Below are 14,340 nucleotides of genomic sequence, written 5' to 3' on the forward strand. Positions count from 1 at the left end.
CGGGGCAGATGTCAGACTTGATTTTGTCACAAAATAATAAATTAAACATATAAGCATATGCATATGGATATGAAATTGTTTATGATATCTGATGGCATTTGTATATGCGGTGAATGATGGATTTTGTAATTATAGCATTTTGGATGGTGAAATGATAAATATGTGATTTCTTTACTTTAATTTGTATTTGTTTATTTTAAATATATACGTCAGAGGGGCTGGGGTGTGACAGAATAGGAGTCCTATTTAGTTATGACACAGATTTTAATAATATATAGGAAAGTGGGTTGAATAAATTAGTGGAATATGAGTCTCACTTATATATATTAGTTTTATAATAAAATGTGAGTGAAATAAGTTGGTGAAATGCGAGATCTATGTACTATTTATGATAAAAGTTAAATATTACTCTTATCATGGGACGGACTGAAATGTCAAAATAAAACTCTTATTGTGGGATGAAAGTAGTACTATCATTTTAGGTCCTCTTTTCTAGTATGCCCAAAAATATCTTTTATAGCAAAAATGTGAAAATGTGATTTTTAGGTATTAAAAACGACATAAACAAAGATCGTGTACCATTTTGGGCGATTGTGAAAGATTGATTATGTTGTTCACTATTTAAATAATTATAAAATGATTCAAATCGTGTATTACATCTCATTTCACGATCTAGGGTTTTTATAACTGCATATAAAATCTCGCCCCTCCAATATCTCTCCCTCTTTCACTCTCTTTCTACTTGCGCCTAGGTTATCTCTGCATCTCTCTCTTCCTCTCTCCAATGGCTGTTACCTTCGCAGATCTGCACACAGAAGCCGGCCTAAAGGCCCTTGACGCCTTCCTCTCTGGAAAATCATACATCTCTGGGTAACACACTTCTTACTTTCTCCTTTTTTCTACAATTTCACTCTCTTCAATTTAACCCCAGTTATTCTAGCGATCTGTGAATTGTTTGATTGGCGATTTTCAGAAGTCAATTGACTAAAGACGATGTTAGAGTTTATGCTTCCGTTTCGGGGAAGCCTAGTGCTGATCTCTACCCTAATGCCTCCAAGTGGTACGAAGCTGTTTCCGCAAAGCTAGCATCGAGGTATTTTCTTCTGACTTTACAAATTAATCCAATTTGCTTTCGTGCTTAAGTTTGCTTATTGATTGAATTTCGCGATGCCGATAGTTTGCTTTGTATATCCTGTATTTGTGTATATTAATTATGTTTGTGATTCTTGTCGTACTTGATTGCTGAGTTGCAATTTGTTATGGTGTAGCTTTCCTGGAAAACCTGTTGGAGTAAGTATCGGAGGTCAAGCTGCAGTGTCAGCTGTTGAAGCGAAGGTAGCTGCTTCACCTTGTTTCGTTTGCCGATCTCCATGAAAATGGACTACTTGTTTCCATGTTATTTAATTTACGGGTCGATTGATTGGGGAAGATGAGGCAAAACATGATAACAACACACATTTGAGTAATCTCCTAACAAACGGTTGTGCAAAGTATGGACTTTTTGCAATCCTGAACTCAATGCAGCGAGAAGTTGTTTGATTATAGGATGTTTTGGGGATTGTTACTTATGGCCATGGATGAACTATAGTTCTGTATTGATATTTTTCCTTTTCCCAAGACATTGTAGGTAGCCCTGGTTATTGGAATTGGTATTGTCCCACAACATGGTTTACCTTTTTGGGGCCTGCTTATATTTTATAGATAGCCCTGGCTCAGTATACTAGAGGCTTAATTGTTTGGAAGATTCATTCTTAGGCCTAATGCCTTTGTACTGTTTATTTTTGTGGTGTGTATTGGAGTAGATAAAAACTGATATGTAAAATCCATTTCATCCAGGAGGATGCTGCCGATGATGATGACGATCTTGATTTATTTGGCGATGAGACTGAGGAGGAAAAGAAGGCTGCCGAAGCAAGAGAAGCTGCCAAGGCGCCTGCTAAGAAGAAAGAAAGTGAGTCTATGGCATCTTAATCTCACAGTGTTTGCTTTTTAAGTCATTATCTGCGCATATGGCTGCCATTATCATTTCAAAAATTGATGCAGCCTTTTACAACACATGACCAAAAGTTATTTCGAGATCATAATGTATAGATCAATTGATCCCATATGATTGTATCCATATGTTAGAATATCTGTTTCCACACGTTTCTACATGTCTACACTGTTTCATTGTGATTCTAAGTTGTCCTGGTTGTCTTCATCTTGCAGGTGGCAAGTCATCTGTTCTCATGGATATTAAGCCCTGGGATGATGAGACCGACATGAAGAAGCTTGAAGAGAGTGTTCGAAGCGTTGAGTTGCCAGGACTCTTATGGGGAGCATGTATGATTTCTCTTCTGTTTTTGGCATCCTTTCTCTTCCTACATACTTTTATGTATTACTCCTTACTACATTGCACTAGTTATCATTTATGCATTTGGTGCTTTACTTAACTCAGTCTATAACTTCTCCATGCAGCCAAATTGGTTGCAGTTGGTTATGGAATTAAGAAGCTCCAAATCATGCTTACCATTGTTGACGATCTTGTCTCCGTTGACACTATGATAGAGGAGGTACTCACCGTGGAACCTCACAACGAATACATCCAAAGTTGCGACATTGTTGCCTTCAACAAGATTTAAAGTTGCGATGTCTGAGCCTTTGTCCGGCTATAATTTTGTCATTCACTAGAACTTTTGCTTGTTTTGGTTTATACCACCTTTATTGTTACCAAGGGAAGAGGAATGGATGTTAATTACACCGTTTGCGGATTTGATTTGGTGGTGTTTGATGAAATTTGCTGTTTTTATAACCTTTGGCGGCGTTTGATGAAAGTTACTGTTTTTACTAGTCATGGAGTACTATACAACTTAAAACACTACTGATGTTAAATTAATACAGTACTATTTCTGTTATTAAATTTTTTATAAGAATGATGGTTATGAGTTAACGAATGTTGTTAGGTTTTAGGAAAAACTTTAAACTGCATTTTTTGCTAATAACCACGTTCACTGATATAATTTAAAATCAACTATACATTAAAGTGCTGTTGCATCATTTTTTTTCTAATAACAAGCATCTAGGTCTTCATCTCCTACAAGAAGGGGGGTAACATTTGTACATACTACAGTAGCAAAGTAGGGATGAAATGCAGGCCAATTCTACCCTAAATTGTATAGGCTCCACTCAAAAACTTTGTTCGCATAGAGTATTAGAACGAAGAAGTTCTTCGCAGCTGAAACCTTAGTGTGCAGGCCTCACATGTGGTTATCTGTTCGAATTCCTGCAACACAAAAGTCAACAAAACAAAACTAAGTGCGCCAGTGTAGGCATCAATTTAAGATAAAGATAGTGTTTAAATTAAAGGAATATGGAACAAAACACCAAGCAAGTTTTCAACATAAAGATATGTTTGAGGTTTGTTTATTGGCGAATCTAGTGCAATACTTAAAAGTTCATAACAAATAGACATCAAGTAGCATGAGAAATTTACACAGCTAAAGTGCAAGGAATTCAAAATCTCGACATAGTTTTTCCATTATTCATAGTGGAAGCGTATCAATAAAGAAAAAAAGGGAGATATTCAAGCTGCAGAATATAGCCAAATAGCTGCTAGTGTGGTGTTAAAAGCATGAATCGTGATGGCTTAACTTGAAAGAACATAGCTGATGAGTTATGTACGGAGGAGGAACAGAGATATTGGAGCATCCACAGTAAAAGTTGAGTTGAAGAACAAGAAGCTTTTAGCTCATTTTGTATGGTTTAAAACAAGCTGCTGGCAGAGAACAATACAGAATTCATGTAAGAAATATGCTGCGAACTCCTTGACGTGCTTTCCATTCGAGAAGTGAAGGAATAACAAACTAATAGGACTAGTTCTACGAGAGACACCAAGTGCATATCAGCCAATCAGCAAGCTAACTTTTTTGTATGAGCCACAAAATACAGAACAAGAACTTTGTTCTGATAAGAAAGAGACTATGCTGCTCTTTACTATGAAGTTGTTAATTTGTAGTGGATCAATGTCACATGAAAAGTATCCTTACGGGATATCACAGTTGACAGTATAGCTGTCGAACGAACCCCATTTGTTTTCACACCAAGACAATCTAAAGGTAGAATAAGCTAACAAGGGTAGTTACATGAGAAATCTGAAATGTTAAACATCAGAGAACAGGCCAAAATCTTGCAGGTTTATACAAAAAAAGGACAAATAACAGCTCACAATCAATGAATCAACATGTGGAAGAAAATAACAGCTCACAATCAAGCCAGAGGTACAGTTAGATCATATTAGATGTTATTCAGTAGCTTTTGCAAATTTGTATAACAAAATTCACTTTCGAAGTCTATATAGATGTCTAAAATCCATTGTACTTACAAGTGTGAAATGTTAAAGTAGTTGTAAGGGGCACTTTGAACTATACCTAACATTTCCTAGTAAGTTAGGCACCAATCTTTGATACTCGCTAAGAGAACCCTTTTCAATCCTAATTTCAACAAATTGTAGATTCAGTCACCAGTCCATAATTTCAGGCTGAATTGGATAGTTACACGACCCATGCTTCCATTTAGCTACTAAAGGAGTACTTTAAATTCTCCCAACTCCTCCTAACAACTAAATCACCAACTTTGGTTCACTCTCAACATATTTCTTCTTGAGACAATCCTCTTGAAGTACCAACTCTTCTTTCATCTCATATGTGTTGCTGCACCTAGACAGTACCACATGCAAAGTTCCAGATAATTCTTCTTCTTTAAGTTTATTGTGAATATTTGCTGTTTTTCCAAACGTGATATAAGTTGATTAACCCACCAGTGAAAAGGAAAAACCAATAAGTTTACAATAATTAGTAAACTAGGAATGGAGTCAAGTTGATAATATTTTCTTTTATATTTCCTAGATCCTTTGCTTTTCTTTCGTATCTTAGCGTTAAGATGTTTGGTGCTTGTAGTTACATTCACTTTCCAGTTTCAACCACACACAAATGTTTCTAGTGTATTAACTTCCAAGCCACTACCACCAAAATTTGGATTATATATAAGATCCATAGGTCTTGAAATTTAAAATTTGTTTGGAATATTCAATGGATCAAAGTGATGCCAACCTGAACCATGTTCCCTACAGATTTCAAGATGTGAAACAAAAGACATATTGCTGCTAGATGCCTCACTTAACTCCAATTAAAGAGAAGATACCTGAGTGTGGTTTATAATGTACTAGTACTTAACTCAAAGCTAGATTCTGAGAATGTATGATTAACGTAGCTAAATTTTCTTGTTTTAATGTTTCACTGTTTTCAGCTTTATATGGTTTTCCATATAAGTTCGGTGCAGACTACTACTTCCTGCGTCCTATGTTACTTGAGGTGTTTCTTTTGGGTACGAGATTTAAGAAAGTTGTATTTAGGGGTTTAAATAAAAATAAAATAAAGTAGGAGAGAGAAGAGAGAGTTTTGTTTTTAATCATGAAGGGAAATGACTCAAGTAACTTGTGAAAATCCGAAAAGGAATTGCCTCAAGTTACTTGGGACGGAGGGAGTATTACTTTAATTATAATTCATAGGTAACAAGGCCTATCCACTTGAAAATTTCCAAATTATTTTTCTAGTTATTAAGGTTCATCAAGTATACTAGGGGAAAATAACCAAATGTCTAAATGTACTTTGCGAAATTCAAAGAATCAAGATTCTACCCCTCAAGATCAAATGGACTCTGTTCATCAAAGGTAACTGAACCTTCCAGCATGTGCAAGCTGGTGAGAATGACATTAAACAGTAAATGAAAGAAAATGCTCGTATTTAGCAACCACTCATAGAAATCAGAAAAAAACTAAAAGTTGAAGAATTTATGTTCAGGAAAAAAGGTTGTGTGCAATTCCAGAAAACTGTGAAACTTCGTGCAGTTAGCTGCTGATATCACAAATATGAATCCACTAACTTTTATCATGTGAAGGTGACAAGGTGTAGTAGTCTCTGATGCATGCACTTTCGGATAACTTTTTAGTCAAAACTTGATTTGTGGCTGGTTCAAGTCCATTACGTTAAATGGAAAACTTCATCACCCAAAACAAATATTTAAACAGGAAAAGACACTGAGTTGTTGGCCAGTTAAGATCGAATCACATAATTGTACCCGAAAATTAGATCGTTAACATTTCACATTAGCAAAAGTCTTGCTGTCACATATATTACCAGCATGCACCATGGAAATGCATTTATTAAAGAAGGATACAAATAGGTATTACTTGCCTTTTCCTTCTTAAGCTTCGAATTTTCCTCTTCAAGTCGTGAGACCTTGGTCACCAACTCATTGTGGTAGGCCTGTCAATGCTACATGAGTAAATATCCCGATGCCAATATATTCAAAATGCACCAGCAGCATAAAAATATAACACAGCTATGCGAATTTTCTAGTCTTGCCTGTTTCCTTGCACGTGAACGTGCAGCAGACTCTCTGTTCTTAATTTTTCGCCTTAGCCTCCTCTCGATGGTCTTCTCAAGATCCCCAGACATCCTCTTCCGGCCAGGCAATGGAGTATCTGACAAATCATCGATTGAAGGCGAAGGAGACAACGACCTCATTTGAGATGAGAATTTGTGGGACTTGAGTGCGCTATCCAAGGACATCATGGGTTCAATAGAAACGGAGGAAGCATTGGACACGTACATCCCTGCTTTCACCAAAAAATCCTCCAAAGTCATCTCACCAAGGGTCGGGGTTCTTTCCTGGCTACCGAAGCCCTCCACATTGCTCATCTTATACCCTCGCTGGATATCCCTCCACACCTCATTCACCGTCTTCCCTGTGAAAGCCCTAGCAAGCGACCAACTCGCTTGGCGCTGCAGTGACGCTGCAGGGGATGTTTCGATGCTCTCCATCCCAGAGGAGCGGCTAGTATCAGTGGTCCACACTTTCTTGAGCAACTCATCAAGGTTCATGCTTCCTAATGGCTTTGCCAAATTACCTAGCAAGTGCCTCTCGACTTTGTCTAGCGTTAGGCCTAACCACGAGTTGCAACGTTGCAGTGGATGATGCTGTACATGAGATTGCTGCCCCCCACCACTCACATGAGAATTCATTGTCTGAATCCCCATTCACACTTCACCTCCACTTTTCTAAAACTACTACCAATTGAAACCCTCAAAAACCTAATCAACTATCCTTCTAGAATTTTAGGAAGCCAATCCGATCTCTAAAAAGATACAACTCCTTACACCTCAAAACCTGACCATGGATTAAAAAAACGCATGATTGAAGCAAATCAATCCAATAATGTGAGAAACATCCAATCAAAACACAACAAACTCCTTACAAGCAAATTCACAATAGATGAACCGAAACGTTGAGAAGAAACGAAACTATTCGCAGTGAGCAGGACGGAGCTAGGACACACGATTGTATTCAACAAACAGGCAATTTCGCTTGGACACACAAAACAACAAGCAGCCAAAAATTGCGCAATTAGAGAAACAGATAAAATAGTAGTAATTGCAAATAAAAAACATAAATTACCTGGGATAAAAAGAGGATCAGATGATCTGTTACCGGAAAACGAGATTCCTTTTGTATTGTAGGAGGGATCCACGTGTTGCAATTGAGAATTTCTTTTAGAGATAATAGAAACAAGTATGTAATCGGGTTGAGGTGTTGGATTTGTGTTGCTTGCTTTTTTTTTTTCCGGTTTTGTATATTTTTTTTCATGAGAAAACGAGAAAAAGCGATGATTATTGCGTAGAGAGATGCCGTTGTGGAAACGACAACATGTCCTCGTTAAGGCTCAGTCCACATATGCATAAAAAATATCCAAACCAACGCCACTCCACTCCCCCAATCCCCTCAAAATTAAACAAATACAAAAATAAAGTAATTAAATTTAAACTAATATCTATGTAATTGAATTTATATTAAAAATTTCAATCGAGAAGTTTGATCGATCATATTTTTGGCTTATGGAAAGAATCATTATTTATTCAGTAAAGGCTTATACAGCTCCTAAAAGAAAAACTCTAATAGATGGATTCAAGGGTACTAGACAGAGAAACTAAGTGTGTTATGCATTTATCATTGTCCAAGAATGTGGCATACTGGATGACTATAAACACGTCGGTTAGGGAGATGCTATCAACGAGAAAGGTTCATTTGATTAGGTGGTTGTTCAGCCTGAGCATCCGCACTCCGCAATGGTGCGGATGTCCCGGCGGACTTCCCAAAAACACCTTCTGCCACGTCATAAGTATCTCCCACTGCACTGCCACGTCATAAGGATATCTCATTGCACGTTGACGTACATCCACAAGGACATCCCGGCGGACACCCACAATAATAAAAATTCACAAATATGTAATTTACGAAATTAAAATTTCGACACAAATACGGGAAAAATGCAACGATTTTATTTAAATAGTAAAAAACATACATAATTATTAAAAAAATACATAGTAAAAAAAATTACACCCCAAAGCTTCGACAAACGTGGCCCCCGTCTCACTCCTCATCGCCCCCGGTGCCAGTCCCGACGTCACTCCCGGGTAGGGATGGCATCCCCAAATCGCGCCTCATACTGTCGATGACATCCTTCAGCATCATCTTGTATAAGGGGTCAGTCGTTGCATGCCACTTGTCCATGGTGTATAGCAGGCTCTGTGTTTGCTGCACGCGGGCGAGATGGGCGAGCTCGGGAATGGGCTTCCGATTGGACCTCGTGGGACCCGCTGGCACTTCCCTTAGCCATCCGCATCGCGGTCTTTTGCCCAACCGGGCGACGGCGGTGAGAAGACGATTGAGGGGCAGGGAACTCTGCCTCGGCGTCGGGGAGGTCGTGGGAACTGGCACTGCTGCTGTATTCGCCGAAGGCGTTGACCTTCGTCCGCTTCGGCCAGCCAGCTTCAACACCCGTACTAAACTTGGCGGAAGTCTGCACCACAAGATAGACCTCCCAATATTTGAATTCGCCGAACTTCAAAGACCTGTCGGGGTACTGCTGCATGGACAGGTTCTTCACATCCTCGGTGGACATGCCGCTGGTTGCCGTGGGGAGGTTGTTTTGGTAGATGCCGACAAATCAGCTGAGCTGCCTCCTCAGCCACTCCCACTGTTTCCGGCATTGCTCTCCATCGTGAGGCTTCCCACCTGGCGGTTTGAATTGGAGGTAGCTTTGGCTAATGCGCCACCACATTCTGTATATATGCTGGTTAGCCCCGATGTAGGGATCCTCGACTACACCGACCTAGGCCTGAGCCAGCGCGACGCACTCCGCCACGCTCCAGATGGTCTTCTTTCCCTCTTCGTCCTCCTCCCCCGGCCCTCGGCCCACCCTCGTCCCCCGCACGCGAGGACGAGGTAGTGCCTTTGCCCTTGCCCTTCTTCTTCGACCTCCCTACCGCCGGTGGCATCTCAGTGGGAGACTCCCTGACCGGAGATAGCCCCAACTCCTCAAAAGAGAAAGCCTCAATGCCGGTAAACTGAGTCTCCAAAGGAGTACTCTTGGGGGAATCGCTAGACAATAAATCCATGTAGGGATGATAGACATTGTCCCCAGGTGATTGGGGGCCCCCAGCCTGCTACCTCCCGCAGCGGCAAGCGTGCCCTGCATCATACTAGGCATTATTCCCCCTACCCCCGCTGCCATTCCGGGCATCATTCCCCCATCATCCCGAGCGTCATCCCTCCACTCACCCCGAGAATTTGGGGCACCATCCCACCCATCCCTGCAGACCAAGGGTACATATTGTAGTACCCGGGCATCATCCCCGCCATTTGGGGTTGGGGCATCATCGGCGCCATTCCGGGCATCATCCCTGCAGTTCCGCCGGCGTTTCCCCCACCTCTAACGGGAAACGTCGGTGTTTGTGACTCGCTCGTGGCGGAAGAATCACTATCGTGCTCCATTTATCTTCAAAAGAAATGAAAGTAGAGAGAGAAACTTGTTAAAACAAGTGGTGCGAATGAAATGATGTTCAACGAGCCGTATACATAGAGTTTTTTTTTTTAAATCAAAATTCGGGACGTCCTCCAGAATGTCCGTCATGGCACCGCAATGGCGGACGTCACGACGGATGTCGCCAGAAAGTCGCAGATGTGAGGTATCCGCAACGGACGTCCGCATCCGCCCCTCCACGCCTAATGGCGGACGTCCCGCGGGGGCATTCGGCACGCCGGTCCGACGTCCGGCGGGAAGTCCGCCATTGCGGATGCTCCAAGAGCATCCACAATGAGACGGATGTCCCTGCGGATATCCCGACGGACTTCCTAAAAACACCTCCTGGCACGTCATAAGGACCTCCCACTGCACTGCCACGTCATAAGGACCTCCCACTGCACTGTCACGTCATAAGGACATCCCACTGCATAATGCGGACATCCCCAAGGACATCCACAATAATAAAAATTCACAAATTCACCAAATTAAATAATTTACGGAATTAAAATTTCGACACGAATACGGACGGAGAAAGTGCAATGATAATTTCATTAAATAAAAAAAAATAAAAAAGTACATTTCAAAAAAAAAAACTCAACAAATTACATTATAAAAAAATACTCGTTAAAACAAGTGGTGCGAATGAAATGAAGTTCAACGAGCCGTATATATAGAGTTTTTTTAAAAGTAAATTTAAAAATCGGGACGTCCGTCGGGAACCCGCAATAGCGGACGTCCCGACGGACGTCGTCGGAAATCCGCGGAACTCCGATGTCCGCAAGCGACGTCCTCGTCCGCGGGTCGCTCGCCTAATGGCGGACGTCCGGCACGCCGATCCGGCGTCCGCCGGGACGTCCGCTGCTGCGGATGCTCTAAGGATGTGAGTATACATTGTGGTGTGGCAACATAAACGAGTTTCATTAACATGATCATTGGCCAATTAAGGCGGGTTAAAATCAAGTTTGACGACGAGCTACACGTCTTGATTATGTTATCTTATATGCGTCAAAGTTAGGTCGGGATAGTGGCAATAGTTAGCACTTCCTCCACAATGGCTAAGCTGAGTTTGTTGAAGTCCGATATTTAATGATTAGCGATGAGATTGTTAGGTTATGGAGTCTAATAGAGTTTAATTAAGAGACCACATGCAAATCAGGATAAAACACTTCATATTATAGGATTTTCGTTTCTTATAGATAACATACTCATTGTAATATAGGTTGTCATGTCATGCTTAAAAATATTAATGATTTAGAAATTAGTATTCTTAATCATAATTACGTAAAATTAATTTATTAATTAGATCAAAAGAATTGATTTATTTTTATTATTATTCTAATTATAAAATAAAAAGCATTTTACATATAAGTAGAACTACTATTGAAAGCATATTATTTGTGAACTTTCCCCACGAACATGTTTCAAGAAACAAAATTCAACCGAGAAACAACTACTGCCTCGGCAGTTCTTCGTCATGAAATGACAATTTTATCACAATTGGCAAATAAGCAAAAAAAATCAGTTATAATAGGGTTTGAAGGGGGAGAAGAAGTTAAATTGTAAAAGTAACATAAAATCAAAAGCAACGAATATATAAAAACTGAAACCTAGCTTTATATACATTCAGAAAATTTTAATATACCTACGCGTTTTTGGTTTTTTTATTGGTAACAAATTCCAAAAACATCACGCGTATGTATCTCAATTCATTATTAATTAAGTATGATTTGTCCACAATTGTGGGCTTGCAATTTATGAATTGAATAATTAAAATAATAATTTATAAGATACATTATTAAAATTTGAATTATATCTTACAATTATCGATATACTCTAACAATAGTTAGTGGTACTCGCCGAGATCCTCTCAAATAGCATATATACAACATATCAATTTTGTATATGAAAGTGATATTGAATAATCCCAAAGCCATATCAATTTTGTATATGAAAGTGATATTGAATAATCCCAAAGCTAGAAACCCCATTTATCCCCATCTATTAAATAAAGCCGAGAAATTTTAGAGTATAAATATTGTATTAATTAATAAAAATTAGGGATGTGTGTGTGTGTGGGGGGGGGGGGGGATAATAGTGAAGTTTATCACTCCATCAAATTTGAAGATACGATACAAAAATTAGATGCTTGACATAATTAATATAATCGTGGTTCGTAAAATATTAGTGTGACTAAACGGGAACGTAATTTGCACTGCACTATAAATTGGAAAAAACAATGAAACGGGATGTCTCCTAATCTTAGATGGAAATATTAAATAAATTTATATGGAAATATTGCCAAAATCCACAAAAAAGATTTTCCGTATCTTGAGAGGTACAGAGATTAACTTACCATATGGGAGGAAAATAAAGTTTGACCTTAGAAAAATATTGGTAGTTTTTTTTTACTCAATGGTATATCAAATGACAATAGTCTATACATAATTATTCTAGGTGCAATAGGTAAAAATTCTTTTTTTTACTCAACTATAGGTTTCTAGTAATTTCGTATTTTCATCAAAAGGCAATAACTCATCAACACCATGGAAAAAAACACGCATGTTGACTCTAAAAAAAAATCCTCTACAATCAATCATAATAGCACGCAAAAATATTTTGGAAAAGTACTTAAATATATTTATGAATGAATAATTGCGTTATAGAACTTTCCCTATACCAGGCAAAGAGACTTCACTCCAAAATACACACACAATGAGTTAAGAAAAGAAAAGAATTCACATATTAATGTAATTGGAGCACACAATATTATTTTGGAAAAAGTAATTAAATATCTTTAGGAATGAATAATTAAATACCAATGCGACTTCATCTCAAAACAGCTGAAAAGAAAAAAAAATTATGCTAAGCTAAGAGGATTTTTAATTAAGATATTAATTATTAATATTTTAATTAAAAAATAGTGTTTTGAGTGTATCTATAGTTAAAGGTTGTTGCTCTCCCTCCATTATCTTCCCTTTTTGTCGTTTGATTTCCTAAAGGAAACACCTCTTTTCTGCGATTCAAATCGCAAATAATCTCAATTACTTGGAGATTTACCATATTTACTCCTCGATTGCCCTTCTGTCTTCTTATATAGGGTTTTCATTCTCTCTGTCTTTTCATATCAAACCAAATCCAATCTCCTTCTCTCTTCAATCTTAATTAATACTCGATCATCAACATCAATTTCAACCGCTTCTCCTTCTCAAATCTTGAATTGATTCGATGGAGGAGGGAGACAGCGGCAGAATTCCGGTGATCAAGATAAAAATCCCAAAGAAGGCGGAGGAGGAAGAGGGTGTTCCGAGCCACTACTGCAAGGAATGCGACCGGAGCTTCAGCTCAGGGAAGGCGCTGGGAGGGCACATGAGCTCTGCGCATGTTCAAGCTAACAAGGAGTACTCGATGAGGAAGGCGATGAGCTTCAACTCCAAATCCAAATCATCATCGCCTGGATCTCCTTGTTGCTCCTGCGGAATCTGCGGTAGGGTTTTCCAGTCGCAGAAATCCCTCTTTGGCCACATGCGGTGCCACCCCGAGCGGGATTGGCGCGGGATGGAGCCTCCATCGACGCCGCGAGACGCCAAATCAGAATCGTCGGAAGAGCTAGGGTTTTTCAGTGGGAAGCCTTGGCCTACTTGCAAGAGGGGGCGGCCGGCGGTGGAGAAGGAGAAGGAGAAGGTGGATGAGGTGGAGGAGATGTTCAAGGTGGCGGTGCAGGTGCTGGCGAGAGGGAAGATGGAAAGGGAGTATCGGTGCGATACGTGTGGTAAGGTTTTCAAGAGCCACGAGGCGCTCGGAGGGCACCGGGCCAGCCACAAGAAGTTCAAGATGTCGATCATCAACACGAGCACCCGCCATCTCGAGCCCAAGAAGATGCCAAGGACCAAGAAGAATAAGATGATGATGACTAAGCCTGATTTTGTCACTAGTGATCCTGGTCCTAGTGATCATGTTGATGGTGATGCTGATTCGGCCTCGGCCTCGGGCTTTCTCATTGATATCGATCTGAACATGTCTCCTCCCGAGGAGGAGGAGGTCGAGGACAAGGGCATGGAGGACTCTTGGAATGATATGCGGTAGCAGTCTAGTTCATTACTTCTATTATGTGTTTCTGTTTCTAGGTTTTGTTTTTGCTGTTTTTTTGGTGATAGTGAGAAGAGACATAGCAATTCAAGTTGCATAGTTCCAATTGTGGTGATAAACCCCTTTGTTTCCTCTAGCTCTACTCACTAATAATGCTACCAATTTCAACTTTGTTGTTCCAATCTATTGCTTTTTTTGAGATCTAGGTACAGGCTTGATTATTTTGTGATTAGCTTCAAGTTCATTAAGCCAAGTGGGATTTCAATCAAATTGAGATTTTATATGTAAAAGATCTGAGTAAATTTTAAGTAACAAATACATATTCATGCCTGAGCTGTTTGATATTTTTCCCA

At 39.6% G+C, this 14,340-nt stretch overlaps 3 protein-coding genes across 5 annotated transcripts; 2 read left to right on the forward strand and 1 right to left on the reverse strand.

The window, feature by feature from the left end:
* Positions 1-700: 700 nt before the first annotated feature.
* On the forward strand, positions 701-2,829 carry LOC121789572 (elongation factor 1-beta 2-like). Of its 2 annotated transcripts, none has more exons than XM_042187998.1 (6): positions 701-870; positions 977-1,093; positions 1,269-1,335; positions 1,837-1,951; positions 2,209-2,322; positions 2,458-2,829. In XM_042187998.1, exons 1-6 carry the CDS (start codon positions 785-787, stop codon positions 2,619-2,621), a joined length of 663 nt encoding a protein of 220 aa, XP_042043932.1. In that variant the 5' UTR covers positions 701-784; the 3' UTR covers positions 2,622-2,829. The 2 variants fall into 2 exon arrangements, with proteins under 2 accessions (XP_042043932.1, XP_042043931.1); XM_042187997.1 differs by having other exon boundaries at positions 704-870; positions 974-1,093.
* Positions 2,830-3,032: 203 nt separating this feature from the next.
* LOC121789567 (ABSCISIC ACID-INSENSITIVE 5-like protein 7) lies at positions 3,033-7,731 on the reverse strand. Of its 2 annotated transcripts, XM_042187994.1 has the most exons (5): positions 7,495-7,731; positions 7,295-7,403; positions 6,402-7,206; positions 6,231-6,302; positions 3,033-3,262 (listed from the first exon to the last, which is right to left on the reverse strand). In XM_042187994.1, exons 3-5 carry the CDS (start codon positions 7,074-7,076, stop codon positions 3,191-3,193), a joined length of 819 nt encoding a protein of 272 aa, XP_042043928.1. In that variant the 5' UTR covers positions 7,077-7,206; positions 7,295-7,403; positions 7,495-7,731; the 3' UTR covers positions 3,033-3,190. The 2 variants fall into 2 exon arrangements, with proteins under 2 accessions (XP_042043928.1, XP_042043929.1); XM_042187995.1 differs by lacking the exon at positions 7,295-7,403.
* A 5,250-nt stretch (positions 7,732-12,981) lies between these two features.
* On the forward strand, positions 12,982-14,169 carry LOC121789568 (zinc finger protein ZAT1-like). The gene has a single exon (XM_042187996.1). It carries the CDS (start codon positions 13,127-13,129, stop codon positions 13,982-13,984), a length of 858 nt encoding a protein of 285 aa, XP_042043930.1. The 5' UTR covers positions 12,982-13,126; the 3' UTR covers positions 13,985-14,169.
* The last annotated feature ends 171 nt before the right edge of the window (positions 14,170-14,340 follow it).

The sequence above is a fragment of the Salvia splendens genome, unplaced genomic scaffold (assembly GCF_004379255.2).
Source record: "Salvia splendens isolate huo1 unplaced genomic scaffold, SspV2 ctg277, whole genome shotgun sequence".
Classification (NCBI taxonomy): domain Eukaryota; kingdom Viridiplantae; phylum Streptophyta; class Magnoliopsida; order Lamiales; family Lamiaceae; genus Salvia; species Salvia splendens.

Excerpts from the sequence above, each read along its gene's own strand:
- LOC121789567 (XM_042187995.1), bottom strand. The coding sequence starts at position 7,076 with ATGGGGATTCAGACAATGAATTCTCATGTGAGTGGTGGGGGGCAGCAA. Across the intron at positions 6,303-6,401 it reads GTTCACGTGCAAGGAAACAG|GCCTACCACAATGAGTTGGT; the intron begins GCAAGACTAGAA and ends TAGCATTGACAG. Across the intron at positions 3,263-6,230 it reads CGAAGCTTAAGAAGGAAAAG|GAATTCGAACAGATAACCAC; the intron begins GCAAGTAATACC and ends TTTGTGTTGCAG.
- LOC121789568 (XM_042187996.1), top strand. The coding sequence starts at position 13,127 with ATGGAGGAGGGAGACAGCGGCAGAATTCCGGTGATCAAGATAAAAATC.
- LOC121789572 (XM_042187997.1), top strand. The coding sequence starts at position 785 with ATGGCTGTTACCTTCGCAGATCTGCACACAGAAGCCGGCCTAAAGGCC. Across the intron at positions 871-973 it reads GGAAAATCATACATCTCTGG|AAGTCAATTGACTAAAGACG; the intron begins GTAACACACTTC and ends GGCGATTTTCAG. Across the intron at positions 1,952-2,208 it reads GCCTGCTAAGAAGAAAGAAA|GTGGCAAGTCATCTGTTCTC; the intron begins GTGAGTCTATGG and ends TTCATCTTGCAG.